Source organism: Caloenas nicobarica, chromosome 1, assembly GCF_036013445.1.
Source record: "Caloenas nicobarica isolate bCalNic1 chromosome 1, bCalNic1.hap1, whole genome shotgun sequence".
NCBI classification, from domain to species: Eukaryota; Metazoa; Chordata; class Aves; order Columbiformes; family Columbidae; genus Caloenas; species Caloenas nicobarica.
In genome coordinates this window covers 212,711,075-212,737,534 of record NC_088245.1, presented here as the reverse complement: position 1 = coordinate 212,737,534, position 26,460 = coordinate 212,711,075, and the positions used below count along the sequence as shown (strand labels likewise).

At 42.8% G+C, this 26,460-nt stretch overlaps 1 protein-coding gene and 1 long non-coding RNA gene across 2 annotated transcripts; one reads left to right on the top strand and one right to left on the bottom strand.

Moving 5' to 3' along the window:
• Positions 1 to 7,907: 7,907 nt before the first annotated feature.
• THAP12 (THAP domain containing 12) lies at positions 7,908 to 22,697 on the bottom strand. The gene is made up of 5 exons (XM_065642525.1): positions 22,556 to 22,697; positions 13,327 to 13,447; positions 11,580 to 11,687; positions 10,562 to 10,598; positions 7,908 to 10,284 (listed from the first exon to the last, which is right to left on the bottom strand). The coding sequence occupies exons 1-5, from the start codon at positions 22,642 to 22,644 to the stop codon at positions 8,336 to 8,338; spliced, it is 2,304 nt and encodes a 767-aa protein (XP_065498597.1). The 5' UTR covers positions 22,645 to 22,697; the 3' UTR covers positions 7,908 to 8,335.
• On the top strand, positions 22,307 to 25,424 carry LOC135992994 (uncharacterized). Its single transcript, XR_010606796.1, has 3 exons — positions 22,307 to 22,394; positions 23,421 to 23,539; positions 24,241 to 25,424. It is a non-coding gene; the product is annotated as an uncharacterized LOC135992994 (long non-coding RNA).
• The last annotated feature ends 1,036 nt before the right edge of the window (positions 25,425 to 26,460 follow it).

Genomic DNA, 26,460 nt, shown 5'->3' with positions numbered 1-26,460 from the left:
TTCAAATGGATGTTACCCACCTACGCTCCTTTCCTACACTCACGCTGCTGTCTCCAACACGTTCCCACCTTCTTTTTCTGCAGAGATGCTCAGTCTCAGGGTGCGAGTGTCAATGTGAAAAGAAACACGTGAAGTGGAAATGTTCATAAATGGCAGACTTTGTAGCAGGGCCTGTTATGACAGGACAAGGGGTGATGGTTTTAAACTAAAAGAGGAAATATTCAGGTGAGACATGAGGAAGAAATTTTTGCCCCTGAGGGTGGTGAGAGCCTGTCCCAGGTTGGCCAGAGAGGTGGTGGATGAACCATCCCTGGAGACATCCCAGGCCAGGCTGGACGGGGCTCTGAGCAACCTGAGCTGGTGCAGATGTCCCTGCTCATGGCAGGGGGGGCACTGGATGAGCTGGGAAGGTCCCTTCCAACCCCAAATATTCTATGATTCTATGATAAACTGCTCCCACTGCAAAAGGTGACAGTGCTGTTATGGGAGAAGATGCCTCAGTAACCAAAAACACATGGAATTAATTTCTAATATTCTTTCTCTGCTGACAAAGTGTGAATCCAAATTGATAATGATGTCAGGAGGGACTGTCTTCTTAGCTCTTACAAATATAATGGAGCATGGGCAGAGCGTTGGCTGAAGCCTGCCTGCATAGACCACAGACCTGACATCAGACATCAGAGCAGGCCACGATCAAGATTTACCATTCATGCAGAGTAGCAGGGAGTGGGATATGACGATACAAATCAACATTTTAAAAGCAGAGGGTCAGTGCAGAGAGGATAAAGAAGTGCAAAGAGTAAAGCGCACGGATCCATATGACCCGATCCGACAGCAAAGTATGGATCCATACAGTCAGGTATCCAACCCAAATCCTCATCGCTAAAACCTCTTCTGCTAAGCATGGTCAGCAGTGGACTGCCTGTGTGACCGTCACATCTCAGAACATCCTCAATCTGTCAGAAAATAAATGGTAGAAACACTGCAATTGTTTTAATAATCTGTGATGGCTTGCTATGTATTTAATTTAAACAACAGGTAATGACTGTGCCAACGACAAGATGGTCAACCCAAGAAAAGAATAAGCAGAATAAGTAGCTGTCCCAAGTGGATCCTGACTGTATCGCTTGCTACAGTCAGCGGGTAAATCATCCATTGGGGGTTATGCTATTTAGCATCGTAGATTGTTGATTAATACACAATACTATTAATGGTAAGGGCTGTTTCCTGCACTTACACCTGCGGGGACACTTAGGGGACACTCCAGCGTGAAGTCTAGAAACGTTTTTCATCAGTTTGAGCTGTTTTAAGGTCACTTCTTCCCTGAGGACTGTAAGGGTAGTTCTGTTGGCTGAGCCCCCTGCATAGCCAAGGTTACAGAGGAAAAACACAACTCTTTATTTAATATTTGAAGAATACTGGTACTTGAAGAAAAGTGAAGAGGAACTTATTGCTTTTCTACAATTGTGATCCATAAAAGCAACATTTTAGGATGAGGGGAGAAACAGGAGGCTAGATGAGAAAAAGGGTGGGTTTATTTGTTTAAACAGTAAACCTAAACTGATACATCTTGCAAATATGTCCTGGTCAGAGAAGAAAATAGACTCAAAGATCAGGTGTGATGACTAATACGGGAACTGGAATTGAGAAGAGAATGCAACTTTGTAGACAAATAAAAGTGAAGGACTGTTGGGCTGAACTTGGGAAGGGGGAAGTAAATAGAGTAAGGTTGAAAAAAATATAGCGCATTTAATATTTAACAGAAGAAACTGAACACAGTGGGGGTTTTTCTGTTCTCCAAACCACAATTAAAATGAGGGGATTTATCAAGAAAAGCAAATTTTGAAATTGTTTAGATTTTATTGTTACAGGTATACTGAAAGCCACCTGGGTAATGCAATATAGTACCAAGGTAGCTAAACAATACAGTCCCAGTGCTATTCTCAGATGCCAAATTTTGTTCCTAAGCAGAGATTTTCAAAATCTGTGGGGTTTTGTGCCTTTAACTGTGTGTGCCCAGCTTGACACCAATTTAAAGCTCCTTCCCACAGAGAGGGGTAATGCTAAACACTTTCTAAAAACCACAGCCTTTCAATGCGTCTCCAGTTGAGAAATATAAAATACGGGCATGCAAGAACACTGACTTTTGAAAAGCATGTCCTTAGAGCACAGCAGGCACAAACCTATAGAACACACAGGGCAGAAAAACAGCACTTCGTCCTGGAAAGACCTGTCTTCCTTGCAGGTCTTTCCATATTCGTGCTGGGAGAAGAGTGGGGAGACCTGAAGGACCATGTAGCAGCAAGGTGTGCAGTACCTTATGCATACCTTGGTGAAGCAAATAATGCAGAAAATAACTGCATCAGCATTTTCAGCATTTTTTTTTCCCCCTTGAAGAGTTTCCCAGGAGCAATGGTGCACTCTGACACGGGCAACCGCATCCAGGCTCCGGCCGTATTGTCCTGCCTGAAAGGCATGAAGAGTCAAGATTAGCATCAAGAATCTGTTCCGCTATCCCCGTTGTTAAAATGCGAAATCGTCTGGAAAATACAGGAATACCCGATGTCAAATTGTATGTATTACAAGTACTTTCCAAATCCAGCTTTTATAATAACGCAGAGGGGTGCCTCTACATATGCCAAAACCCACACCAGAGCCCCAGGTTTCTCAATAAACACATTTTCTGCAATGGTGATACACTTAGGGGATTAAAGTTTATAAGAACGGCTAAACAGAGAGAACTCTGCTCACCTGCCAAGCGGTAATTCCTTCAAGCTTTCTGCCGTCTCTGCAGACACTGAACAGCGTTCCCGGCCTTATGCACGACATCGATTTGGAAGGTGTAGTTACGTACAGCGAAATTGGAAATAAAGTCAATGCTCACTTGCATACTTCCACTTAATCTTTTCAGAGTGGGAGTGGAAACTGTCTAATAATTAGCATGTGTTTAGGATTGTGTATTTTGCTAATTTAACAGTTGTGTGCTTGGATCGTAGGGTACAGGGCTCGGGAGGAGCTGCGTATGGTGCGGACAAAGTCTCCCAGGAATAAGCCGTGTGCCTTTTGCTCTGGATGTGCTGCTGCTTGATCAAAGCTTTGCTCAAAGTTGACATCTGCAAGACAAACAAGTAACTTCATCTGGCTTTACATACTTTATGTATGTACACACAAAATGAACCAAAAAGTGACTTAGAAGTGCTTATTAATTAGGGAAAGAGAAGTCCTCCAGGGTGCAAAGATTCTTTTCTCAGTGAGGTTCCTGGCACTCATACCTTCCCCTTACTTTTTTATTATTAAAAAAAGGAATGAAAACCATATTTTTCTCATTTCAGTAAGTACCTTTATGATGTCCAAACAACTCCAACAATGATATCATCCGTCTTTTTCCTCCAGGGAAGAATGCAGGCCAGACTGCCATATTCCTGCTTATTCCTGGAGCACAGAGACCCACACCAAGGTGAGGGCAGCAAGCCTCACTCCTTGGGAGGCAAAAATGCAAGTCACAGCACCATCCACTTTATACTGAACCTCCTACGGATCACTCCCTCTCTTGAGAGCTGCTCAATACTATAAATTAAGAGTTAAGGCCTGAATCTTGCTAAGTTTGATCTCTGCAGGCAGATACTCAAGGTTGTTCTTCAGCAGGACGTGCTCACGAGTAAGGATCTGCCCATATGGATCCCATTTCTCCACAGATACTTTTTATGGGATACAAACAACACGTGGCATAATTGGGCCGCAATCCTTGAAGTGGCCTCTGATTTAATGAAATGGATGATTCACTTTCAACTTAAGCTCCCCCAGCTTAGGAAGGATGCCAAGCATGCCTTTAGTTGGCTGCCTGCACAACGGTGGACCCGTAGGGACAGACGCGAGTCCAACCTCCCCAGCATCATCAGCCTCCTTGCAGCCACTTCTCCTCCACACTTTGTGTGAGGGACCTCTTCTGTCAGCAGCACAAAGCCCTCCAGCCTGCGTCTGCTCAGCCTGAAGATGGGGATGGAGAAGACCAGGACTACATCTGGTCTTAGCTCTGGGCTTATATAGTACACAGGCTTAGAGCATCACACTACCAAGCTCCATCACGTATCTCCTCAACCCTCTCCTGCTTCTCTCATGACTCAAACCCACGACCCCTCCTTCCCCATCTTTCCATCACCAAGTTAGCAAGTGCCAATTGTACAGAAGTGTCCTGCTGTTTCACTAGGAATCAGCCATGAAGCGTCAAGTTCTGCTCTGGAAGTAAGAGGACAAAAAAGCAAGGTGCTGGTGATAAGCTCTTCCTCTCAAACGCCATGTCCCGTTGACAGTAGATGCTGAAATCTCTTGGTTTCCAGAATCTACCAGCTAGAAAACCCCACTGAGGCTGGTGGGCCATGCTAGAGTGGTGTCTTGCTGAGTAGACCTTCTAGAGGTTCTCCCAGAAGCAAGGAAAGATTGGGCCTTTCCCCAGCTCCTCAGACCCCTCAGACTGGCTGAAGAAGCGACAGCAGCTGTATTTTCAGACTCCAGCAGTTGTGTGCGTAGTCCCAGCTCTGACTGTAGTCCCAGCTCTACTGACCATCACAGATGATCAGAGACTCAGTGGTCACCTCTGAGGGAAAGAGACTGTGAGACACCTGAAACTATTGGCAGATGTGCCAAACTGCCTCCAGCTGTGGCTTTGACAGAGGATCTCAATTTTCAAATGTAAATCAGCGTTTTTCAGTATCTTTTAGTAGAGATAAGAGATATCACAGGACCCTTTCTTCTAACCTTGTGCAAAACACGAGTAGCCACTGCAACACAAGAGCATCATCTACTGTAAGATCACACGGGCAGTCATGCATTTACTCACTGACGTATTTAACTTTGGGATAGTACAAAACAGAGGAACAGGGACAGCATGGGCACCCCTTCTGTCACTGCTGCTCCTTAATCTCACCGAACAAAGTTTGCTAGTACCTGCCTTCAAGGACACTTCCAGGGATTGACTGTTGCCAGCTAAAACAGAAGGCAGACAGGCACAGTTTTATGGAAAAAAAAAAAAAGCAAGCTTGCTACAAGAAAATAAATTAATAGAAACATCGGATGACTATGGCAATAATAAAACGAACAATTACTACATTATGGAACACGCGCACTGAATTCTGTTTGATTAACAATGTTATTTTGCAAAGTAAACGTATAATGAACATGTACATATTCTGAAACTAATATAGATCTATATAATACTTGCAATTTCATTTTTTTTGCTGATGTGTCAGTACTTATACACAGGCAAAATGGTAGGGAGACTGCTGTTCTTTCTAAGAACTGTTTTCCTTAGGGAAAGTAGAGAGCATCAGAGGTCTGGAAATTATCGAATGTTAAGCCTACTTTGGGATAACACTTATTGTTATTCCAGGTTAGCAACTGTTTCTTGAAACAGATCCAGTCAAGAGATTTATTTTCACCTTCTCAGAGTGACTGGGACGTTTCTGGGAACTCTGAGATGTGCAGCGTTGCACAGAAACAGAGCATGGGGAGAAAATGGGATCACTGCACCCACAGAATTAAGTAGTTCTGCTCCTCTGCTGCTTTACAGCAGAACCTTGGCAGCCAAACAAGGAGTTACAGGATTTCTGCAGCCAGTGACAGAAATAACACCACAGGAAACAGAATGCTACATGCCATTTTTCGAAGAAGCAACAGTGATTTCTAATAGGAATTCTACATGTGGGAAATTAAGAGTTTGTATACTGAACCAAGCATCGGTTTCACAAAGCACAATCAGCAGAGCAGCTGAGGAAAATGCACTTTGAATATCTCAGCAGAGATACTTAAAATAATTTAAATGGATATATTGCTTCATGACATAAAACGTGCCAAAAACAAGGTCAAAGCATGGCAAATATCTCAGATCACCTTAGAAATATATACTGCCCTGAACTGGCACGATATTTAAAATAATTCCCTCTGTCTCAAGAATTTGTTAAATAAAAAAGGAATCGAAGTTTATCTTCAGTGATTATTTGTCCCATTTTCAGACACTTCTCTGTTGGTCTCTGATCTGCTCTAGCAGCAGTGTTCTCTTTAAAATTATATTGTATTCCACTTCAGTCACATCCTTTCTCTGCATCCTCGAACTGATGCATCTAAAAAATGAGGCATTTCCCACCAACAGGATAATTCAAATAGGCTAAATAAGGAGCTTTTGATTGATTTCAGACAATTCAAGCACCTCTGTGGCAGGCAGCACAATGATGGAGCACACCAAACGATCAAGGCTCCTGGAGCCAGCTAATTAGCAACGCTAATCACAACTTAATGTCTCAGCCGAGCTCCAGAAGACACTTCAGTAGCTAAAAGAGAGTTTTACTGTGTTTCCCTTCTGCAATTTGTCTCAGTACCTCGGTCAAAAAGATCTCATTTACACATTCAGAAAGTGTTCTTCAGCTCTTTTGGGCAATTATATGGCACTGGGCATCAATTTTCCTTCTCTGGTTACGCCCATAAGCCTGGGCTCATCCAACCTGACTTTATTGACCTGGCGCTCACAATCTCAGAGGTCACGACCACCTTGCGTTTCTCACAGATATTCCCAAGATGGGAAAGATATTTTTATTTATTTTATTCAAATTGTAATTGAATCTTCTTTTAAAAAGACTATTTTCCCCTATGACTTCTAACTTAAAAATGCCTTTTTTTTTTTTTTTTTTTTTAAATAGCATTAACATAGATTTGGGCTATTTTCATGTATCCAGAGAAACAGAGCAACCTTTTAGCTAAACCACTTTTTGCTGACCAAGGCAACAACTGCATTAACATGAAAGAATACACAAATAGCAGTGGAAATAAAAGACAATACTTTAAAAAAATAATTTTTACTACTCCAATGTAAATAAAAGCTCCTGAAAGCATTTCTTAAGATGCACATAACCACTTTAATACCTAAGCTTACCTACTAAAGGGCTGGGTTTTTTTTTTTTCAAATTTATTCTTATTGCTTGACTGCATTAAAACATTAAGAACTGTATTTGTCATAGTCTCTTACAATCATTTGATTTTCTTTTGCTGGGGGCCTTTCCCACTGCAACAGGAAAGTACATAGAAGGACAACTGTAAATAAGTGATAAAACTGGCATGTACCAGGCTAGCCGCAAAACTTTTCAACCATTTCAAATTTAATCTATTCCCGTCTGCTTCAGTTAGGCAGAACTTCCACAATTAAAAGCACTGGATTTAGTGCCACCTCAAAATAATTTAAAAAAACCTTCAGGAGAACATACAGATCAGAATTACACAAAGTTTCCTGTCTTAAGACAATGCCGCTCACTGGAATTGCAAAAAAAAAACAACACTGAGAAAGAAAATTGCCCAAACTAAAAGATACCTTACAAAAGAACACCCATTCTCAGAGAGGCACAGCTTTACTAAGAAATTCAGTACTATGTAAAAAGCAATTCACATTTTATTTTAAATTGCAATAAACTGTACAAAAAATGTTTTATTCTTGCAAAAAATAACAGCAATATTTTCAATCTGACTTCTAGACAGACAACAAACTCTTACTTTAATCTTTCCTGGGTGAGTTTACAAATAAACAGACAACAAGATGCACGGGTTTGTGTCAGAGTCAGGATAGAATGAACGGTTTTAAACGCTTGTGGAATAAATTTTAAGTTTTTAGTGTCTTTTAAGGAATTTCAGTACTCCTGCCATGCCTGTTAAAAGCCTAAACAAAGCAAAGTTTTGTGTCTCACACAAAGGAATGTAAACAGTCATTGAGAGATTAAAGAGGTTGACTCTTCCAATGAAACCTTAAACGTACCTCTATACCACTAACATTCACTTTACACCGAGAACAGTCCACAGCACAAGGATTGTGCAATAGCTGAATCCGCTCTCCAAAATGCCAATTAAATATACAAAGACTTTTTAAAAAAGGTTTTCAATAATAATAACCTATTACTGAACTGGATTATATTATTTTTTAACATTCTGAGGTTTTTTTCTTATCCTAATTCACGAGCGAATAAGTAATAGCCCCATTGGATCTACAATCGAAATGTACTTTTTCCAAGATGCAATAAAATAAACGAGCACCTAGTTAAGTCAATTAGATGTAGAAATCACCTCTGCCAAGAGCATGGGTTTATTTTCAGGCTTGGTTCTGTTCGCATAACACATTTAATGCAGACTAACAAAACATAATTTGAGTCACTGACCACAGCTTCTTCAGTCTGAGACCTAAAGGGAAATACAATTGCAGTGATTTTTTTTTTTTTTTTAGATTTCACTTTTTTTTTTCCCTCAGCATTGAAACTTAGCTAAGAAAAAGCTGTTTCAACAGATTGCTTAGAGCTTAAAAAAATTAAGCATCTTCTGTCACTTCAGAGTTGTTTGCGGGAATAAAGTCTTCTTGAAATTCCACTTTTTCTGGATAAAGTTTAATATAGGTGTCCACCATTAAATCCAAGTCATGTTTTATATCAAAGTTTATGTTCAGCAAAGCCAGGTTGCTTGACCTTTGCTCTGTCAAGGTGTTTTTCAGATACGCCTTTAAGCGCTTTCGTCCCATTTCGTATTTTTCATTCTCCACCTTCATCACTGGAAGTATGCACAAGACTTTAAGTAATGCATAAACATTAGGGAAAAACTTAATGTCAGGCAAGTGAAGTGCTTCATAAATAGTAGCTGGAAGTTCAATATCTTTTCCTCTGTGCTTCCACTTGATTCTCCAACAATGAAGTTCAGCAGAAAGCGTATCTGGATTAGGCAAGTCATTTTTGTACATGTCTGCGTGATGCTCCTCGGACGTATTGAATTTGAGCTGTCCCATGACTGAGGGCACCAAGGATAAACACTTAAGAGCTTTTAAATGTTGTTCTGAGAAGATATCTTTTAATTCTTGGATTATATGCTCTATTGTGGGGACGCTAAGGATTTCTTTGTAGTAATTTTCTGATGTTATCTCAGAGTCCAAGCTCCCCTGTTGTGCCCTGCGAAATTTTCCTGGGAGTTTAACTTGTACATCCAGTTTTGTAGCCAAATTTGTTGCTTCCTCAAACCAAAATTCATGGTAAACTTCAATGTTCTCCATCACTTCATTCAGAGAATGCAACACCGCTGTTAAGCTGCCAGCTGCAAAGAACACGTCCGATGTTTGTCCCTGGAGATTTTTTCCGAACGCTCTCGTAAAAGACAGAGCATTTTTCAGAATTACAATAGTGACAATGAAGTCAAAATCTGTCAATGCACTTGAAAGTACAAACGCTCGACCGGCAATAAAGTTGTTCCACCTGACAGATGAGTCACTGCATACAGCATCCAAGCACAACACCAATGCTTGTATGAGGTCCACTAAAACCTCGAAAGTATCATGCCTGCCCGTCCACTGAGAACGGCAGATTTCCTTCAGCTCATTAGCCTTCACCTCATTGTTTTGAAAAAGAACAGAAATTGTGTTGTCCAGTTCTACCAGCAACTGCGGAAACTGATTAAAAAGACAGCAAACTTCTTCGATTGTTCCTAACGCAATGGAAACGCCAACAACAGGAACGGATTTTGCCAGCCAAATATTTAAGGCACAAGAGGAACACAGCGTATACACAGCTTGGGGATACTTTTCCAAGAGTCTTGTAGCCACAACTTTCATTTTAGAAGCAAACCCACTGGAGACGATGTAGGCTTGACCTCGACAGTACTCCATGTTTAGACCCCACTTTTCAGTAATAGTTGTGTGGAACTTGACAGCTAAAATTTCGGGATCAGCCTCGTAAGGCAAAAACCCGATGAATTCTTCTCTTAGATTGTGAGAATCATCAACAAATCTCACCAAAACTGGCAAGTGTTCCTCTCCCGCTATATCTACTACTTCATCAGTGACAATAGAAAAGAAGTGCGAGTCTCTCACTTCCCTCAGTGTCTCTTCTCTAACGCAGCTTTCACAGATCTCGAGCATTTGTTTCTGCTGAGTTTTTGAACAATACTCGAGATTGACTGCAGTCATCTCGAATCGTTTCCTCAGAACTTCATCTCCTGAGTTTATTCTATATTCCAGTAGAGCCTGAAAGTTATCTGAAGTAAAAATACCTTCTGGCAGCTCATCAACACCATGGCCATCCAAAGGAATGTTCTGTTTACCCATTAGGATCAAAATTTCAAACAAAGATTTAAGGTAATCTTTGTTTTCTCTTTCTTCCAGTGTTAAGGGGACGGCTTCTTCTTCTCGTTCTTCCCCTCCTTCCTCTGAGACAGTATTTTGTTCATTGCTTTCATTCAGTTCTTGAGTTGCCTGTTGCCGTTCGAAAGCTTCATCAACTACAAAATGTAAAATACTGTAAGTGTCAAGATAACATGAATAAAACATAACATTTGCTTTCCCCTGCTGTCCCCATTACCTCTAAGTTACTGAATTCCAGAGAAGAACGTTTCCAGTTTAAGAGTGAATATCACAAAGAGTTTAGACTGGCTGTTTGAATCAAGAAGCAACTCAAATATCCTCCTGATACATATAAAATTACAGTTATGTGCCCCGCATTATCTCGTCAGCCTTACTAAACAACGATTTTATTAACTCAGTTATTATGCCACTTACTCTTTTGTTGCTTCAGTGTTCTTATTTCATCTTCACTCTTAAAAAAAAAAAAAAGAATTTATATTGATGATGTCTAGCACACAACCTTAAAATATTAAAACGCAGATACAAATATTGTACATGAGACATTTTAAGAGTGTTAATATTAACCAAAAAGTGCTAGAAGGTCCAAGAGAAGTTGGTTTCTTCAGGTAGCTTATTACTGCCACAACACATATCTACTAACTTCATGAGAATAGTTTGCTACTACCGCTAATATTCTCATAATTTTATAATTATTAGTAAACAGATTCTGTTAAAGAATTCTTTTTCAACATGAACATGCACTGCCAGTAGACAGAACAGTCTTTATTTTCAGTCAATAAACAGACTCAAACTCGAGAAGAAATATTTAGAAATTGCCTGTAATCTTCCAACATAAAAGCGGAGTTTAAGAGTTGAATTCCTCTTAATTGTCAGTATACTTATAAACCACAGAGACCTAGAGACTTTTTTTTCTATAAATGACACAGACGTACCGACCAGACACAATTCCACTAAAAAACTGCTTGATCTTGGTTTTATACATGGATCATCTTTTCAGAACAATAAGCTAAACCAAGCATGTCTGAATTGGTGCAGACTTCAAGAGTTAAACGGGTGAACTGATGATCACAGTCAATATGTAGCAAGAATTTCAGGGTACTATGCATAAGTTATATCCAGTTACTGCTGTAGTAACAAGAAAATGGAAGATATGCACTTCTGTTGGAAAACAGAATAATCTCTGGATCAACACATTACATTTTCCAGATTATTTCATCCAACCTTCCTTAGCAGATAAAATTTATAAACAGGATAATATTTGGGCATTTAACTTATAATCAACAAAAAGATACTAAAATAAGCAGTACAGGAAATGCAAATACTCAAGTGATAAATATTATTATTTGACACTTGTATACAAAAGTTTCACATGAACTTACTTGCCTTAATTGTTTTAATATTAGAAGCAAAAAGTATGACATGAAAAACTTACCAGCTCTTTTATCCTTTTCCTATGTCTGCTGTGGGGATTGTTCAGGTGACTTGTAAGATCAAATATAGTTGGCACAGCGTTATCCCGTAATACTGTTCTATAAGGACTCTGTAAGAAGAAAGACATCTGGATTAGGGATTTCTTTGGGAAATTCTCATTGTGTGTGCACAAAAAAAAAAAAAAAAAAAATCACAAGCAAACAGAATTTCACATACCATGCCCACCCTCCCTTTCTTTTTAATTCCTTTTTTTAAAAATTATTTTCACTTTCTGAAGTTTAAAACCAGAGAAAGTTACGCTGTGCAATTTACATTTTGGGGTATCAAGAGAATACTGAAAATGAGAAATATTTTTTTAAAAAAAGCACCACCCCAACCCAAACCACAAACACTTTTTCTTCCCTGTTATCTTCACATCAAGGACCCCAAGTGAAATGATTAATACTGTAATATCATTATGGCTTTTTTTTCCCCTCAATAAAAAGACATCTATGCATCAGAAAGGAAACCTTTTGTTAGTACTGAGCTTTAGCTTTTATCACTTATTTCACAGTTCTAGAAACAATCACACAATCATTTTCACAATGAAAATGTCCAACTGCTTCTTTATGTAGACATAATCATCATTCTTTATGAATAAGACATCAGTCTTTACGAATTCCACAAATTACTACTGTGAAAGATCATACTGAAGGAAAATGCATCTGTCAAATGAGCAGGAGGAATAAGAGACTTCTAGATCATCATGTAAACGTTTCTAGCAACTAAAGAAAAATATTTTAAGTTTATATTTGGATATATTGTAGACTTATATGTTCTAAACTGCCTAATTTCCAGTAAGTAGAGAATTTTAACTGATTATGTTTATACCTGTCATTAGATTGAAATACACTTTAAACCAACTGAGTTTCATAAAGCTTCATTTGTGATTCAGAATCACTTCCAACATTCATTTTTTTGTTTGTTTCTGCGATGCTGGCTAATCAGAGACCCTGTCACATGGAATACCACCAGGAGCTCAAAGTCTGACCTGCATATTTTAATTATCCTTCATAACTACAGGACTGATCTTGCCTATGTATCAACGTAAAATTCAGCCTGAGAATTAAAACTTTATACAAAGCCCCAAATCCACCATTTCCTACTGTTATGAAAGCTGTTAAAATCACCATTATCATGTTACCAAGAAGAACTGAAAGCTATTATTTCATTAACAGGAAACAGTGCCATGATTTCAGCTGGATAAAATATAACAGGAACCAAAAGCCTGATAGATGCGAAGAATGTTTAAATCTCTTGGCCACAAGAGAGTGTAATTTGACTGAATCGCACCATGTACAGACTTCAGTAACAGCATATTAATGATTTTAAATAATTAGAGGTATGCAAACTTACATACTTACACCTCATAAATTAATATAATGTTGTAACACCTAGTGACAATAAACAAAATGAGCATTGCTTTGCATGAGAAAAGAACTGCAGTGAAGACCATGGCTCCACAGAACACATTAAACCAGCAGGAACAGCTCCCCTTTTCTCTTCCACAACTGCTCATTTCCACCTCATCCTTTATGCCAACATCTGCGAGTCTGTGCGGTGCCCTGAACCACAACAATGATCTCGATTAAGACTAAAAGATTAATTTTGGAATACCCAGAGAATAAAAGATTAAACTGCAGCACTCTGAGGAAAAACATCAGTCACATTTTGCAAGAGGCAATAAACACATGCTTGGTTTTACTTACACTTCTACATATCATAGAAGTCTCAAAATGTTTAGCACACAATCTGTAATGCTTGTTCAGTTGATCTGGAGTTTTATCTTCTAAATCTGCCCTTCGACAGTTCTCTACCCACCTTTGACACCTGCATGTAAGCAAAAGATTTAGGTAGTTTCAAGGTAAAACAAAATCCCCCACAATTTCAAACCCTACTCAAAACTGGGAGTGCAGTGAGCCCTGCCCTTCATGTGAGACTGAAGAAAGTTCTGTACACCTTCTGTTGTAACTTACCATCAAAGATTCTAAAATTTGTTTTTCTCCTTTTGGTCACCACTTAACACTGCCCCAGCAAATTCACTAATCTTTTCCCTTATTTCATATATTTTTGCCTTTGTCTCACACACACAACAGATGGTAATGCAGTTGCTCATGAAATCTGACCACTTAATTCTTAAGAATTTAATCTTAGAAAGTTAAAAAAGAAAGAGATGAGCTTGTAGACTAAGGTCATAAAGTTTTGAAGGCAGCTATTACAATAGTTGTCTTCACCGCCTCCCTCCAAAATACAGCATTTTTCTTATTTATTGTGGCCATCGAGGAATTTAGAGTAGATTTCTGAAAAGTGAAATACTAAAAATAAAAAAGCAAACATTTTACAGACAGTGCTCACTCCCCTGAAGTTTTTGTTACAGGCATATTTTTACATTTAATTCTGCTTTAGATTAGTTCTCTGAGCTATAACACAATGCTAAAGAAACATTTCACCTACTAATAGAGCTCCTTGCAGACATGCAAGACACTGTTTCTTCTGGTGAGTAAACCACTTGCAATAATTGATGCAAATGCATTAGTCAGCTCATATTTCCCCCACTGGGGTCCATGCAATCACTTTCTTGCTATGGATTTTTGAGCAACAGCACACCTAGACTGATTCTGCACAGCTACTCCAGTAAAACTCATCTGCTACTTTATTTGTGCAGTAAAAATATATGTATAAATTAACAAGACTCCAGCAGCTATTGAGATCTCTGTATTTAAAAGTTAAAAAAAAAAAAAAAAAAAAAAAAAAGAGTCATTTCCTTCCTGCAAAAATAATCCTCTGAAGCAGCACTATCTTAATGTCTTTGCTTACAACCAGTGGCATCCAGAGTCATCAGTTTACAACGGCACATAAGTAAACAGAGTTGAAAACATACGATACAGATGACTATAAATCTTCACATGAACACAACTGATGATTTGTTCATTATTTTAACTGTTCAGAGAGTGGTGACACAAGCTCCCATTCCTCCTTCCCCAGACAAACTCAAGAACACCAGAGACAACTACATTATAAAGAATCACGGTAATATCACAATAATTCTGCAGCAAAAAGGAGAAGGAACTTTCACTACAGTCTCAGTGACTTATTTTACCTCACGATCCACCACTTTGCTACATACTTTTCAACATGGACTCAAGAGTTGTGTAGTTTTTTGGTTTTGTTTTAATTGGTACATGTTGGCAATGTCCACAAACTTCCAGGAACCTACACAGAGAAGTTACATGAAGAATCTACTCTATCAGTAAGGCACAGCAGGGGAGACGTCTTCACAACCCAAGCATTGCTGAAACTCATAAAAGTGAAAAAATTACTCAGCCCACTGAAAAACGAAAAGCTTTAAATCTTTTTTTATTTCTAAATTAAAAAAAACAGGTCTCGACCCAAGAAAGAGCTAGAAGTTAAAAGAAAGCCTTTTTATCATAATATTATTTTTGACAGCAGACATGGCATTATTGCTCACAGGAGGAAGGAGGGAGGAAAATAATTAGTGATTATTCAACAATTTAGGAATGAAGGCTGTCTCGCCAGATGTTTTGATGGGCAGCCCAAATGAGGAAATCCACAGCTCTGAGTGGATTGGGCATCACCTCTAACTTAACCAAGTGCAATAAAGGGCAACTGTGAAGATGAAAAGGGTGGAATCTTGGATTCTGATCTCTGCTGGCTGAGCGGTTTGTTCATCTTAATATTTTGTTCATGTAAAATATCAAAATAACAGTGGCAGCAAGCACCATAAACCAGGAATAATTTCTAATATTGCTCTCAGAGCTCCACACACAGTATCCTTAACTTAAGATTAAGATTAAGAGACTTAAGAAAGAAAATGTTTATTAAAAAAAATCGTTTTTTTGGCACCACAGGCCTTGCACTCCTGCCTGGACAGTGCTATCACCCCAACAAGAGAACAGGAAAGCGTTCTTCATTTAACCAAATGGTATAAACATGGTATTTTTATATGGGAGACCTTTAGCATGCAGATTACATTGAATAAGGCTCTCATACTTTCTGAGTAGGTGCTGATTACTAGATTATTAATTAAATGTGATCGTATTGGGCTGTCACAAAGGCTGATGAGCCTCCCTGCAGTCAGTGGGGAGGGTTTCAGTCCAGAAGGGTATCCAGAGGAAGAGTCTGATCGTAGGAGTCTTTTCTGCCTCTCTGTGACCCAGGGAAGCTGTCAGGGAGCAAAGTCAGAGAACTGGCACACAATTGTCAAAGACAGACAAAAATCAGCCTGAATCCCTCACCTTCGATGCTGCTGCCAACCAGAGAACAAGTTAAATAGATACTAGTAACAGCACGTCAGAATCATGAGTGATGGCAAAAGGCACCATGAGCTCTTCAGAGATGGGAAATGAGGCTCACAAATATTAGGTTAACCACCCAATATTCCTCTCTCTTCCTAACATCTTGTACAGTTACACAGAAGTGGCTGTGGCCACTGCCTTCTGTGCTGAAGTCAACATAGAATCACAGAATCCTTTCAGTTGGAAGAGACCCTCAGGATCATTGAGTCCAATCATAACCTAACTCTAGCACTAAACCATGTCCCTAAGAACTTTGTCTAAACACCCTTTAAACCCCTCCAGAGATGGTGACTCCACCACTGCCCTGGGCAGCCTGTTCCAATGCCCGACAGCCCTTTCCAGGAAGAATTTTTTCCTAATATCAAATCTAAACCTCCACTGGTGCAACTTGAGGACATTTCCCCTTGTCCTATCACTTGCTACTTGGGAGAAGTGACCAGCTCCCTCCACGCTACAGCCTCCTTTCAGGCAGTTGCAGAGAGTGATAAGGTCTCCCCCAGCTCCTGTTCTCCAGGCTGAACCCCCCCACAGTTCCCTCAACCGTTCCTCATCAGACTTGTGCTCCAGGCCCCTCACCAGCTTCGTCGCCTCCTCTGCACTCTTTCTACTGCCTCAATGTCCTTCTTAAGATGAGGGGCCCAAAACTGACCGCAGGATTCAAGGTGGGGCCTCACCAGTGCCAAGTACAGTGGCACAATCACTCCTCTAGTCCTGCTGGCCACACTATTCCTGATACAAGCCAGGATGCTGGTGGCCTCTTGGCCACCTGGGCACACACTGGCTCATGTTCAGCCGCTGGCACCAACACCCCCAGCTCCTTTTCCGCCGGGCACTTTCCAGCTGCTCTTCCCCGAGCCTGGAGCGCTGCCTGGGGTTGGTGTGACCCCAGTGCAGGACCCGGCACTTGGCCTTGTTGAACTTCAGACAATTGGCCTCAGCCCAGACAATTGGCCTCAGCCCAATGATCCAGCCATCCAGATCCCTCCCTATGGCCTTCCCACCCTCCAGCAGATCAACACTCCCACCCAACTTGGTGTCATCTGCAAACGTACTAAGGGTGCACTCAATCCCCTCATCCAGATCATTGATAAAGAGATTAAACAGAACTGGCCCCAATACTGAGCCCTGGGGACACCACTCGTGACCGGCCACCAACTGGATTTGGCTCCGTTCACCACAACTCTTTGGGCCCGGCCCTCCAGCCACTTCTTTATCCATCGCAGACACACCTGTCAAGACCATGAGCTGCAGCTTCTCTAGATGCTGCGGGATACAGTGTCAAAGGCCTTACTGAAGTCTAAGTACACGACACCCACAGCCTTTCCCTCATCTACTAGGTGGGTCACCTTGTCGTACAAGGAGCACACTGAGCAGACAATTCAAAAGAAGCCCTTGGCCTGTGGAGCCCCAGTTTGTGGATCCCGATCAGACACGAGCGCTGACCTCCTCAGCCCATCAGAGCAGCAGGTGGGAAACTGGAGCTCCAGACATCTAGAAAACTCTGCTGGCAAAGGCTGGAGTGTTGATGTTTTCTCAGGTAGCTACAAGACTAGAGGGAGATGGTGGAGGTTGTGTGACTAGATGCAAACACGCAAACTTCATTGGAGTCTGAATTCGGCCCTTCGGTCTTGCTACAAATTTGGCTCCAAATCGAATGCTCTCCAAGGAACAAGGAATGGAAGAACAAAGAAAAAGGAGGTCAGATCCCTGAAGTCACCCAACGTAGCTCTGCACTGTATTATCCAAGCAACAATTAGAAGATTTTAGAATAAAATTACGTATAAAGCTTTCTCCAGTTTTTTAGTATTCAACTAACACACTGTATACAGTTGCACAAATGCTTTAGTTGCAAAATATTTGGAAAAAATTCAAAGCCATTTCGTTGCAATATATTACAGCACTGCTCAGGTATCGCTCATTAGCTTTTACAAAGGTTTTCTTCAGTCACAAACTTCACATTTTCAGAGATCTGCTGACATCTCATGGAAGCTCAAATGGCATTTTATTTAAGTGCGGATAGCGTTTTATGTTACCCCAACATTGGTAAACTGCAGGAGAACACCATCTCTTTGCTTAAAAAGTATTCTGTTCTAAAAACTCATACCTCACCATGACAAGCAGAGTCAGAAACGCGGATGGGGGTTAAACAAACAGATGTTACTGTGGGGAACACTGTCCAGACTGCACAAAACTATAAAAATGTGCATCCTTACTGGGGTAGCAGAGGCTATTTACATTAATGTTGGAAAGACTACGTACCATCCAGTAAATGCAGCTGATTCTTTTGCAAAGCCTAATCTGTGCAGCCCTTCTTGTTTTCTCAGGCAGCAACAATAAATGAAACTGGTCTTAAATAACTGGTTAGTTCTCGCAGACTTGCTAACACTCGAAAGATCAGACTTGGAACATCTAACTAGAACTGCTTAGCACTGAACTGGGAAAATGTAAAGGGAATTACTTGGTTATTGCAGAAAAACTGAAAGCAGTAAAGTAGTAGAGACAATTTACCTGGGACTATGTATTTCTCAGCAATGATTTTCTTTAAATTAAAATTTATTTTTAAAGATGTATTCTAATGCCATTATACTCAGCTTTCTCACTGTAAGCTGCCAAGTGCAAATAACACACTTTTGGCATAAAGTACTTTGCTCGCCGGACCAGTTTGACCTATAACAGTAAGAAGTTTCTATGACAGCAAGCAGTACGACCAACACATTGTCATTAACAATGCCCAGCCTTGCAGTGTTTGGGCATCAGGAAGAGGTCTGGTTATTCTGGCTTTAACACAACGCATTCACCCAGGAGAACTTGACGACATAGCGGAAAACACAGCTTTAAGCAGCAGCTACTACCTATATGAGCTTTTTGTATCTTCATTTGAAATCACTTACAGGAGATTGTTTTCTTAGAAAAAAAAACTATGTACCCATATTTCCCATGGGTTTTGAAATTTCCCATAAATCAGGTCAAGCAGCTTCAAGGAAGGAAGCAAGAGAATATAACGTATAAATCGTCGAAAATTTCAGCCTTAATTACCTACTGTTAGGAGACAGATAACCAATATTGCTCTAGCGCCTAAATACCTTCCAAAATTGTGAGGAACAAGTTAAGACAAATGATTTTAAGAACGTTATCTAGATTTAAATGTGAGCTCCTATACAGGGGTTTCTACATCTAAGTGCATGATTTATTTTCAGGACATTTTCCACGTCCTCTCACTCACACACTTCTTGCTCTACCAGTGCACCACCCCTGCGTTTTACCCATTGGGAACTTGAATATCCCATCACTTCTGCTGTTGCTCATGCTGCTTCACCACTAACCATCACCCTTGCAAGCCTGTGACAGCTGCCTGTCACACCAGTGTCCTATTTGTCATGCACACATCTCGTTGTCCAGCGCCACATCACCTCAGCGTACACAGCAGGACTGACAGACTTCCACCACCGTGCTGGCCCTGAATGGGGTCCCCATGATGCATGGGCTCCCCTGCCTCATCCCATTGTTCCTGCCCCACACCCTTAATAGAGGTGTACCCCCTCACACCCAGCTACCTTCTCACACCCTCCTACACCCCTCATAGCCAGGTAGCCCCTCATAACCAGGCACACCCTCCTTCTCTCCCACACTCCTCAAAGCCAGGCAGCCTCTCAGCCCCCTCATTCCCCTGACAGTCCCCCACACCCTCATTCCCCCACTCCTCTCATGGCCAGGCGGCCCCTCATACCCTCAGACACCCCCTACTCTTCTCACAACCAGGCACCCCCTCACATCCAGGCACCCCCTCATCCCCTCACCTGCCACCCCCCTGGAGTGGCCCTCACAGCCAGGCAACCCCTCAGAGAATCATAGAACGTCCTGAGTTGGAAGGGATCCACAAGGATCATCGAGTCCAACTCCTGTCCCTGCACAGGACAACCCCACAGGTCACACCGTGTGTCTGAGGACGTTGTCCAGTCTCTTCTTGAACACTGTCAGGCCTGGGGCCGTGACACCTCCCTGGAGAGCCTGTTCCAGTGTCCAGCACCCTCTGGGTGAAGAACCTTTTCCTCATGTCCAACCTGAACCTCCCCTGGCACATTTTCCTGCCATTCCCTTGGGTTCTGTCACTGGTCAATAAAGAGAAGAGTTCGGTGCCTGCCCCTCCTGCTCCCCTTGTGAGGAAGCTGCAGCCCCATGAGGTCTCAGTCTCCTCTTCTCCAGGCTGAATAAACCCAGTGACTTCAGCTGCTCCTCATATGGCTTCCCCTCCAAACCCTTCACCAACTTTGTAGCCTCTTCTGGACACCCTCCAGTAGCTTTATATGTTTTTTCATCCTGTGTCCACAGCCCTGCACACAGTGCTCCAGGTGAGGCCGCTCCAGTGCAGAGCAGAGCGGGACAATCCCCTCCCTGCCCCGCTGGCCGTGCTGGGCTGGATGCATCCAGGACATGGGTCCCTCTTGGCTGCCAGGGACACTGCTGGCTCACGTTCAACTTGCCATTGACCAGAACCCCCAGATTGTTCCCCGCAGAGCTGCTCTCCAGCATCTACATAACCAGGTACCCTCTACTCTCTTGCAACACTCCTCAAAGCCAAGCAGCTGCTCAGGTCCCCCCACTCCCCTCACACCCAGACAGCCCCTCATTCCCCAATCCCCTGAGACCCAGACACCCCCTCACCCGCCACTCCCCAGAGTGGCCCCAGAGGGGACATGGGGCCTGAGGGCTGCACCACAAAGTGCCAAGAGAATGGGCTTCTGTGACTCTTCCCAAGTAACAAGTGACAGGATGAGAGGAAACGGTCCCCAATTGTACCAGGTGAGGTTCTGACTGGATATTGGAAACTTTTCCTCACAGAAAGGGCTGTCGGGCATTGGAACAGGCTGCCCAGGGCAGTGGTGGAGTCACCATCCCTGGAGAGGTTTCCACATGAGGTCCTGAGGGACATGGGGCAGTGCCAGGGGTGGGTTATGGTTGGACTCGATGATCTTCAAGGTGTTTTCCAACCAAAATGATTCTGGGATTCAGTCGCACAGTCAATTTTCACATTGTAATAGAGCCTAAAGGTCACACCGGGGTTTGTATCATCGTGTTCTGGAATATTCTCAGTGGGTCAGGTCTGTGTCAAGAGTGTGATGGAAACGAAAAGAGAGAATATGGAAGAGAACAGTGGGAAGGGTGGAAGGATAAGAGTGAAGGTAAATACCAGAGAGAGTAAGTGTGTACAGATCACTAGTGATCACCTGCAAACTCCTCCCCTTAAATCCTGATCCCCCTAATCCTGCCCCCTTAAACTCTGCACCACCAGTTGCTGAACACATGAACCCTGCACCCCCAAACCCTCACCCTAATCCTGCCCTAACCAACCCTGCACCCCAAGATCCTTCTACCCTAAACCCTGCATCCCCCAATCCTTCAATTTTGTCAGCAGTGTCATCCTGCTGACACTGGAAGGCTGTACTGCCATCCAGCTAGACTTCGACAGGCTGGAGAGTTAGGCGGGGAAAAATTTAATGAAATATAACAAGGGCAAGTGTAGAGTCTTGCATCTGGGCAGGAACAACACCAGGTTCCAGTAGAAGTTGGGGAATGACCTGTTAGAGAGCAGTGTAGCAAAAGGGAGCTGGGGGTCCTGGGGACAGCAGGGTGACCATGAGCCAGCACTGGGCCCTTGTGGCCAGGAAGGCCAATGGGACCTGGGGGGGATTAGAAGCGGGGTGGTCAGTAGGTCAGAGAGGTTCTCCTGCCCCTCTACTCTGCCCTGGTGAGACCACATCTGTAATACTGTGTCCAGTTCTGGGCCCCTCAGTTCCAGAAGGACAGGGAACTGCTGGAGAGAGTCCAGCGTAGCCACGAAGATGCTGAAGGGAGTGGAGCATCTCCCGTGTGAGGAAAGGCTGAGGAGCTGGGGCTCTGGAGCTGGAGAAGAGGAGACTGAGGGGTGACCTCATAAATGTTTATAAATATATAAAGGGTGGGTGTCAGGAGGATGGAGCCAGGCTCTTCTCGGTGACAACCAATGATAGGACAAGGGGCAATGGATACAAACTGGAACACAGGAGGTTCCATTTAAATATGAGAAGAAGCTTCTTTTCAGTGAGGTGCCAGAGCCTGGCCCAGGCTGCCCAGGGAAGTTGTGGAGTCTCCTTCTCTGCAGACATTCCAACCCGCCTGGACACCTTCCTGTGTAACCTCATCTGGGTGTTCCTGCTCCGGCGTGGGGATTGGACTGGATGAGCTTTCGAGGTCCCTTCCAATCCCTGACATCCCGTGAATCCTGAGCTCCCAAACCCTGAGGCCGTCCCTCACCCCTCCCACGAGTCCCCCTTTCCCGCCCCGAGAGGGACCGACCGGCGCCCGCTCCCGCGCATGCGCAGCCGCCCGCCCGACCCCCCCGGCGGCTCTGAGCGCGGCGGGAGAACCGGCAGCTCCGGGCAGCGGCCGCCGGCCCTTCACAGCCCGCTGTACCCCCCGCCGAGGTGAGGAGGCGCGGAGAAGGGTTGCCGGGGGAAGGGGGAGGGAGACGCCTCCCCGCCGCGGTGTCTCCTCGGGCTGCGGGTAACACTTCCCGCCCCCTCCCACCCGCCCCTCGGGGCTGCCTTCCCGAGGCGGCGCCGGTAGTTCCCGGCTGCGCTCTCACCTGACCGGGTCCCGGGGGAAGCGGAAGAAGGCCAGGTCGGACTGAGTGCTCTTGCGGGTGCAGTTGGGGGCCGCGCAGAAGTTCGGCATGATCCCCCCCCGCCCTGGATTGGCGCCGCTGCCCCTTTAAATCGGCGGGCCGGAGGGAGGAGGGGGGGGGGGGGTGTGTATGTGGGGTGGAGGAGGAGGCCGGGGGGAGGGAGGGAGGAGGGGGCAGGGGGTGGAAGCGGCTCCACACTGCTGTGAGCGGCCGGGAGGATTCACCGCCACCCTCCGCCGGGACAAGAGCCGCCTCCTTCCCACAGTGCACCGCGGTGGGGTGCCCATGCGCGGCGCCGGAGTGAGCGGTGCGCATGCGTGTGCTGGGGGGGCGGGGCCGAGCGTATGCGCAGGGGAAGCGGCGGCGCCGCGCATGCGCAGTGAGGCGGCAGCCGGCCTGCAACGCTGGCTTGCACCGGGATGTGGAACAATATATATACGTGTGGTATAATGAGTATGTTTACCTTAAAAATGAATTGAGGGTGTGGAACGACGTCATAATTTTTTTCCCTTGTGTGTTAGGAGGGTGTTTGTCTCGTCTCTCAAGTAACTTGTGATAGGACGAGAGGAAACGGCCTCAAGATGCAAGAGGGGAGGTTGACGTTGGATCTTGGGAATAATTTTTTCCTGGAAAGGGTTGTCAGGCATTGGAACAGGCTGCCCAGGGCAGTGGTGGAGTCACCATCCCTGGAGGGGTTTAAAAGATATGGAGATGAAGTTGTAAGGGACAATGTTTAGTGACAGTGCTGGGTTAACGGTTTGACTTGATCCTGAGGGTCTTTTCCAACCAAAATGATTGTATTATTTTCTTATGTTTTGCTTTTTAGGACGGTGTCGTTATGCTGCAGCCCAGATGAATAATGAGAGAAACCACAAGTGTTTCAAGCAATAAAGTAATCCCACAGGGAGTATACCCAGCATGAAGAGTTTGCCAGGTCTGGCAGAGGTAAAAGTGAAACTAAGCTTAGAAAAAAAAGAAACAGGAAACAGAAAACTGGGTAGCTGGAAGAAGAAAAAGAATAATTTGCCAAATGTGGTCTGCTGGTAGTTTGAAGTAGATACAGCAGCTGTGAAATGTATAAGTGCTGATGGCAAATGATAATTCTTTCAGGTGTGGTAGTGGTATAGTGTAAAAATTCAGGTTTGATACGCCTTTTGTATATCTTAAAAGCCACAGAAAAAACATCCTGACATGGGGATTTGTTGGGCTTTAGAAAACATAATCCAAATGTATGAAATAGCCAAAAGGGCATAAAGGAAAAAAAAAAAAAGTCCCTTGATTCCTTTTGGCTTCAAAACTTGTAAGCTTTTTTGTTTGGTATGAGTAGAACAAAAGCTGTCGTTTACATGAGAAGGCCTTGTCATCAAGTGTCCTTCAAACTAGGAATCTCAAAGCATATTTCATTGGACTAATATCAATAACATCCATTTATTTGGTGTTAATTCTTTACCAGAACTCAGACTTGTAGCTCAGTGGTCCTTCTAAGTGGTTTTGAGTAGTCATTTAAGCCAATACTAAAGATAAGTTTAGCTACACCTGACTGCTTTCACTTTACTGGGCAATCGCCAAGGTTTGTATATAGTGAACTGTATAAGGGAGTTAATCAGATAAGTAACCTTTTTTTAAATACACTCATTTGCCTTTAGGTTAGATGTAATTTGGGTAGCTGCCATCTGATTTGCTCTGCAGATTGCATAAGTGTTCATGCTGATGCAGAGGAACACACAGAAGAGAGCAGGATCATCTTGAGTTGTATGACTGTATAATGTTAATGTGAAGCTCTGTAATTTTCAAACTCTTTTAAAACCTGGTTTGGTATGAAAAAGTACTTCTTCACCCTTAAATAATTCTTCTTAATGTCTTGCCCAAGATCGAAGGGCCTTTTCCCCTCCAAACTGATTCACCAAATGAAAGTGCATACATACTGAAACTGTCTTATGGTTCTGGACAAGCAAAACCAGAACATTGTAATAACAATATTAAATTAAACATGGCACATATTTCTGAACTGCTGCTTCTGACTGAAGCTTCTGTTGGTACTGCATCATTTGAATCACAGAGTCATAGAACAGTTTGGGTTGGAATTGCTATACAAGCATGTTATGGCTTTTACCTTCTAAATTTGTATATATTTGCATATGAGCCTTCCTAATAAAATTAATGCAATGGCTTGCACATAAAGTTAACTTAGTGAAGTCTGCTGGATGGTGGTTTTTTATGGGGAGACTAATTTTTAAGCAATTCCTATATAATGGAAAGAAAATTAACTTAATTATTTTCAAAACCCAACAATATTATTAGAAGTCCATTATTTTTAAAGAAAATTAGTTTACTAAGTTGGAAATTCCAAAAATTAGCTTCTTTTTTAGAGTACAGAAGTCACAACCCCCTTTTTTTTTTTTAATTCCTGCAAAGCAGCCTTTGAATTGTACATATATCATTTGTATGCTGGTGATTTTGTGTCTTAAACAATCCTCCAGATTATTGCAGTATTGCTCACAATATATTTCCAAGTGTGTCTGTCTCTTATGTATTACAGACTGTATTAGTAGCCTTGTACATATGATCTCTATTCTCTGGATAAATCTTTAAGGAATTTTGTGTGTTCATGTGGATTTCTTACTTGTTTTATTTCAATGCTGTGTCTTTAAGGCCAGCTGTGTCTTAAATCCAGGATTGTATATCGTATAAATAGTGGTTGTAAAATAAGATCTTTAATTTACTTGTGGAAATGATCCCAAAGTAAAAGTCAGTATGCCTTTATTTTCTGATTGTACTGTTTAAGTGCAATTGTCTACTCGCGCAGGCCTCCTGCTATTAAAAGTTTGTTTGCAAGAGAATATTTGAAGTCTGAAAAGCTTTCGGGACTCTTATCACTATTATATTCTCTCACAAGTCTTACAGCCACATGGTTGGGATAACCCGTTTGTAAGAACCCAAGGGACATCAGGTTAATCCCACAGAGGTATTTTTATAGGTGTCCCTTTGAGACGTGCTGAAATTCGCAATGACGGGATGAAAAACAAGTTGTTTACGTCCAGGGTTTGTCTACAGTCCTGGAGAACAGGAAGACAAAGGTGGGGAATAACTCAAGTCTTGCATACTGTGTGAGACGATCTCTGAGGCCGTGTGGGTGCATACTCAGTGTGCAACGTTAGTGACCAATGTGCGGCTTCGCTCACAACCCTCAGTTGGAATCATGCAGCGCCCTGCTTCCTGCCTCACAGCTAGTTTTTTTGCAAATGAAAGTTAGTGATGTCCGTGATGATATTCAAGGGTTATCAGACCCAGTTCCCACCGCATTTTCCGCTATTTCATTAGCATCTTTTTTTTCTTGTCTGATTCAAAGAATGCTGATTTTCATAGGTTTTGTATCAGGTCTTCAACATGAGGGAATCCAGAGGGCCGTTGGCGTTGCAGCACCGTGCTTTTATAGAATCATCATAGAATCACAGAATAGTTTGGGTTGGAATGGACCTTCACAGCTCATCCAGTGCCACCCCTGCCATGAGCAGGGACATCTGCACCAGCTCAGGTTGCTCAGAGCCCCGTCCAGCCTGGCCTGGGATGTCTCCAGGGATGGTTCATCCACCACCTCTCTGGACAACCTGGGCCAGGCTCTCACCACCCTCAGTGTAAAAACCTCCTTCCTCGTGTCTGGCCTGAGTCTCCTCTCCTTTAGTTTAAAACCATCACCCCTTGTAACACAAAGGTGTTGTGTCAGACTCTGCCCAAATGATGTGGTTTTGTGCACAGGTGTAGCTTTTAAAATGACCTTACTATGTGATTTATTCATACTGAGCTGTATTGTGGCCTACAGCTACGCTTCCTGCACAGGAAAGCAGCCTTCAAAACTAGAAGCAGCT

Coding starts and splice junctions, on each gene's coding strand:
- THAP12 (XM_065642525.1), bottom strand. CDS start 22,644: ATGCCGAACTTCTGCGCGGCCCCCAACTGCACCCGCAAGAGCACTCAG. Junction 10,599..11,579: donor GGAAAAGGATAAAAGAGCTG/GTAAGTTTTTCA, acceptor TTTTTTTTTAAG/AGTGAAGATGAAATAAGAAC. Junction 10,285..10,561: donor AACACTGAAGCAACAAAAGA/GTAAGTGGCATA, acceptor TACATTTTGTAG/TTGATGAAGCTTTCGAACGG.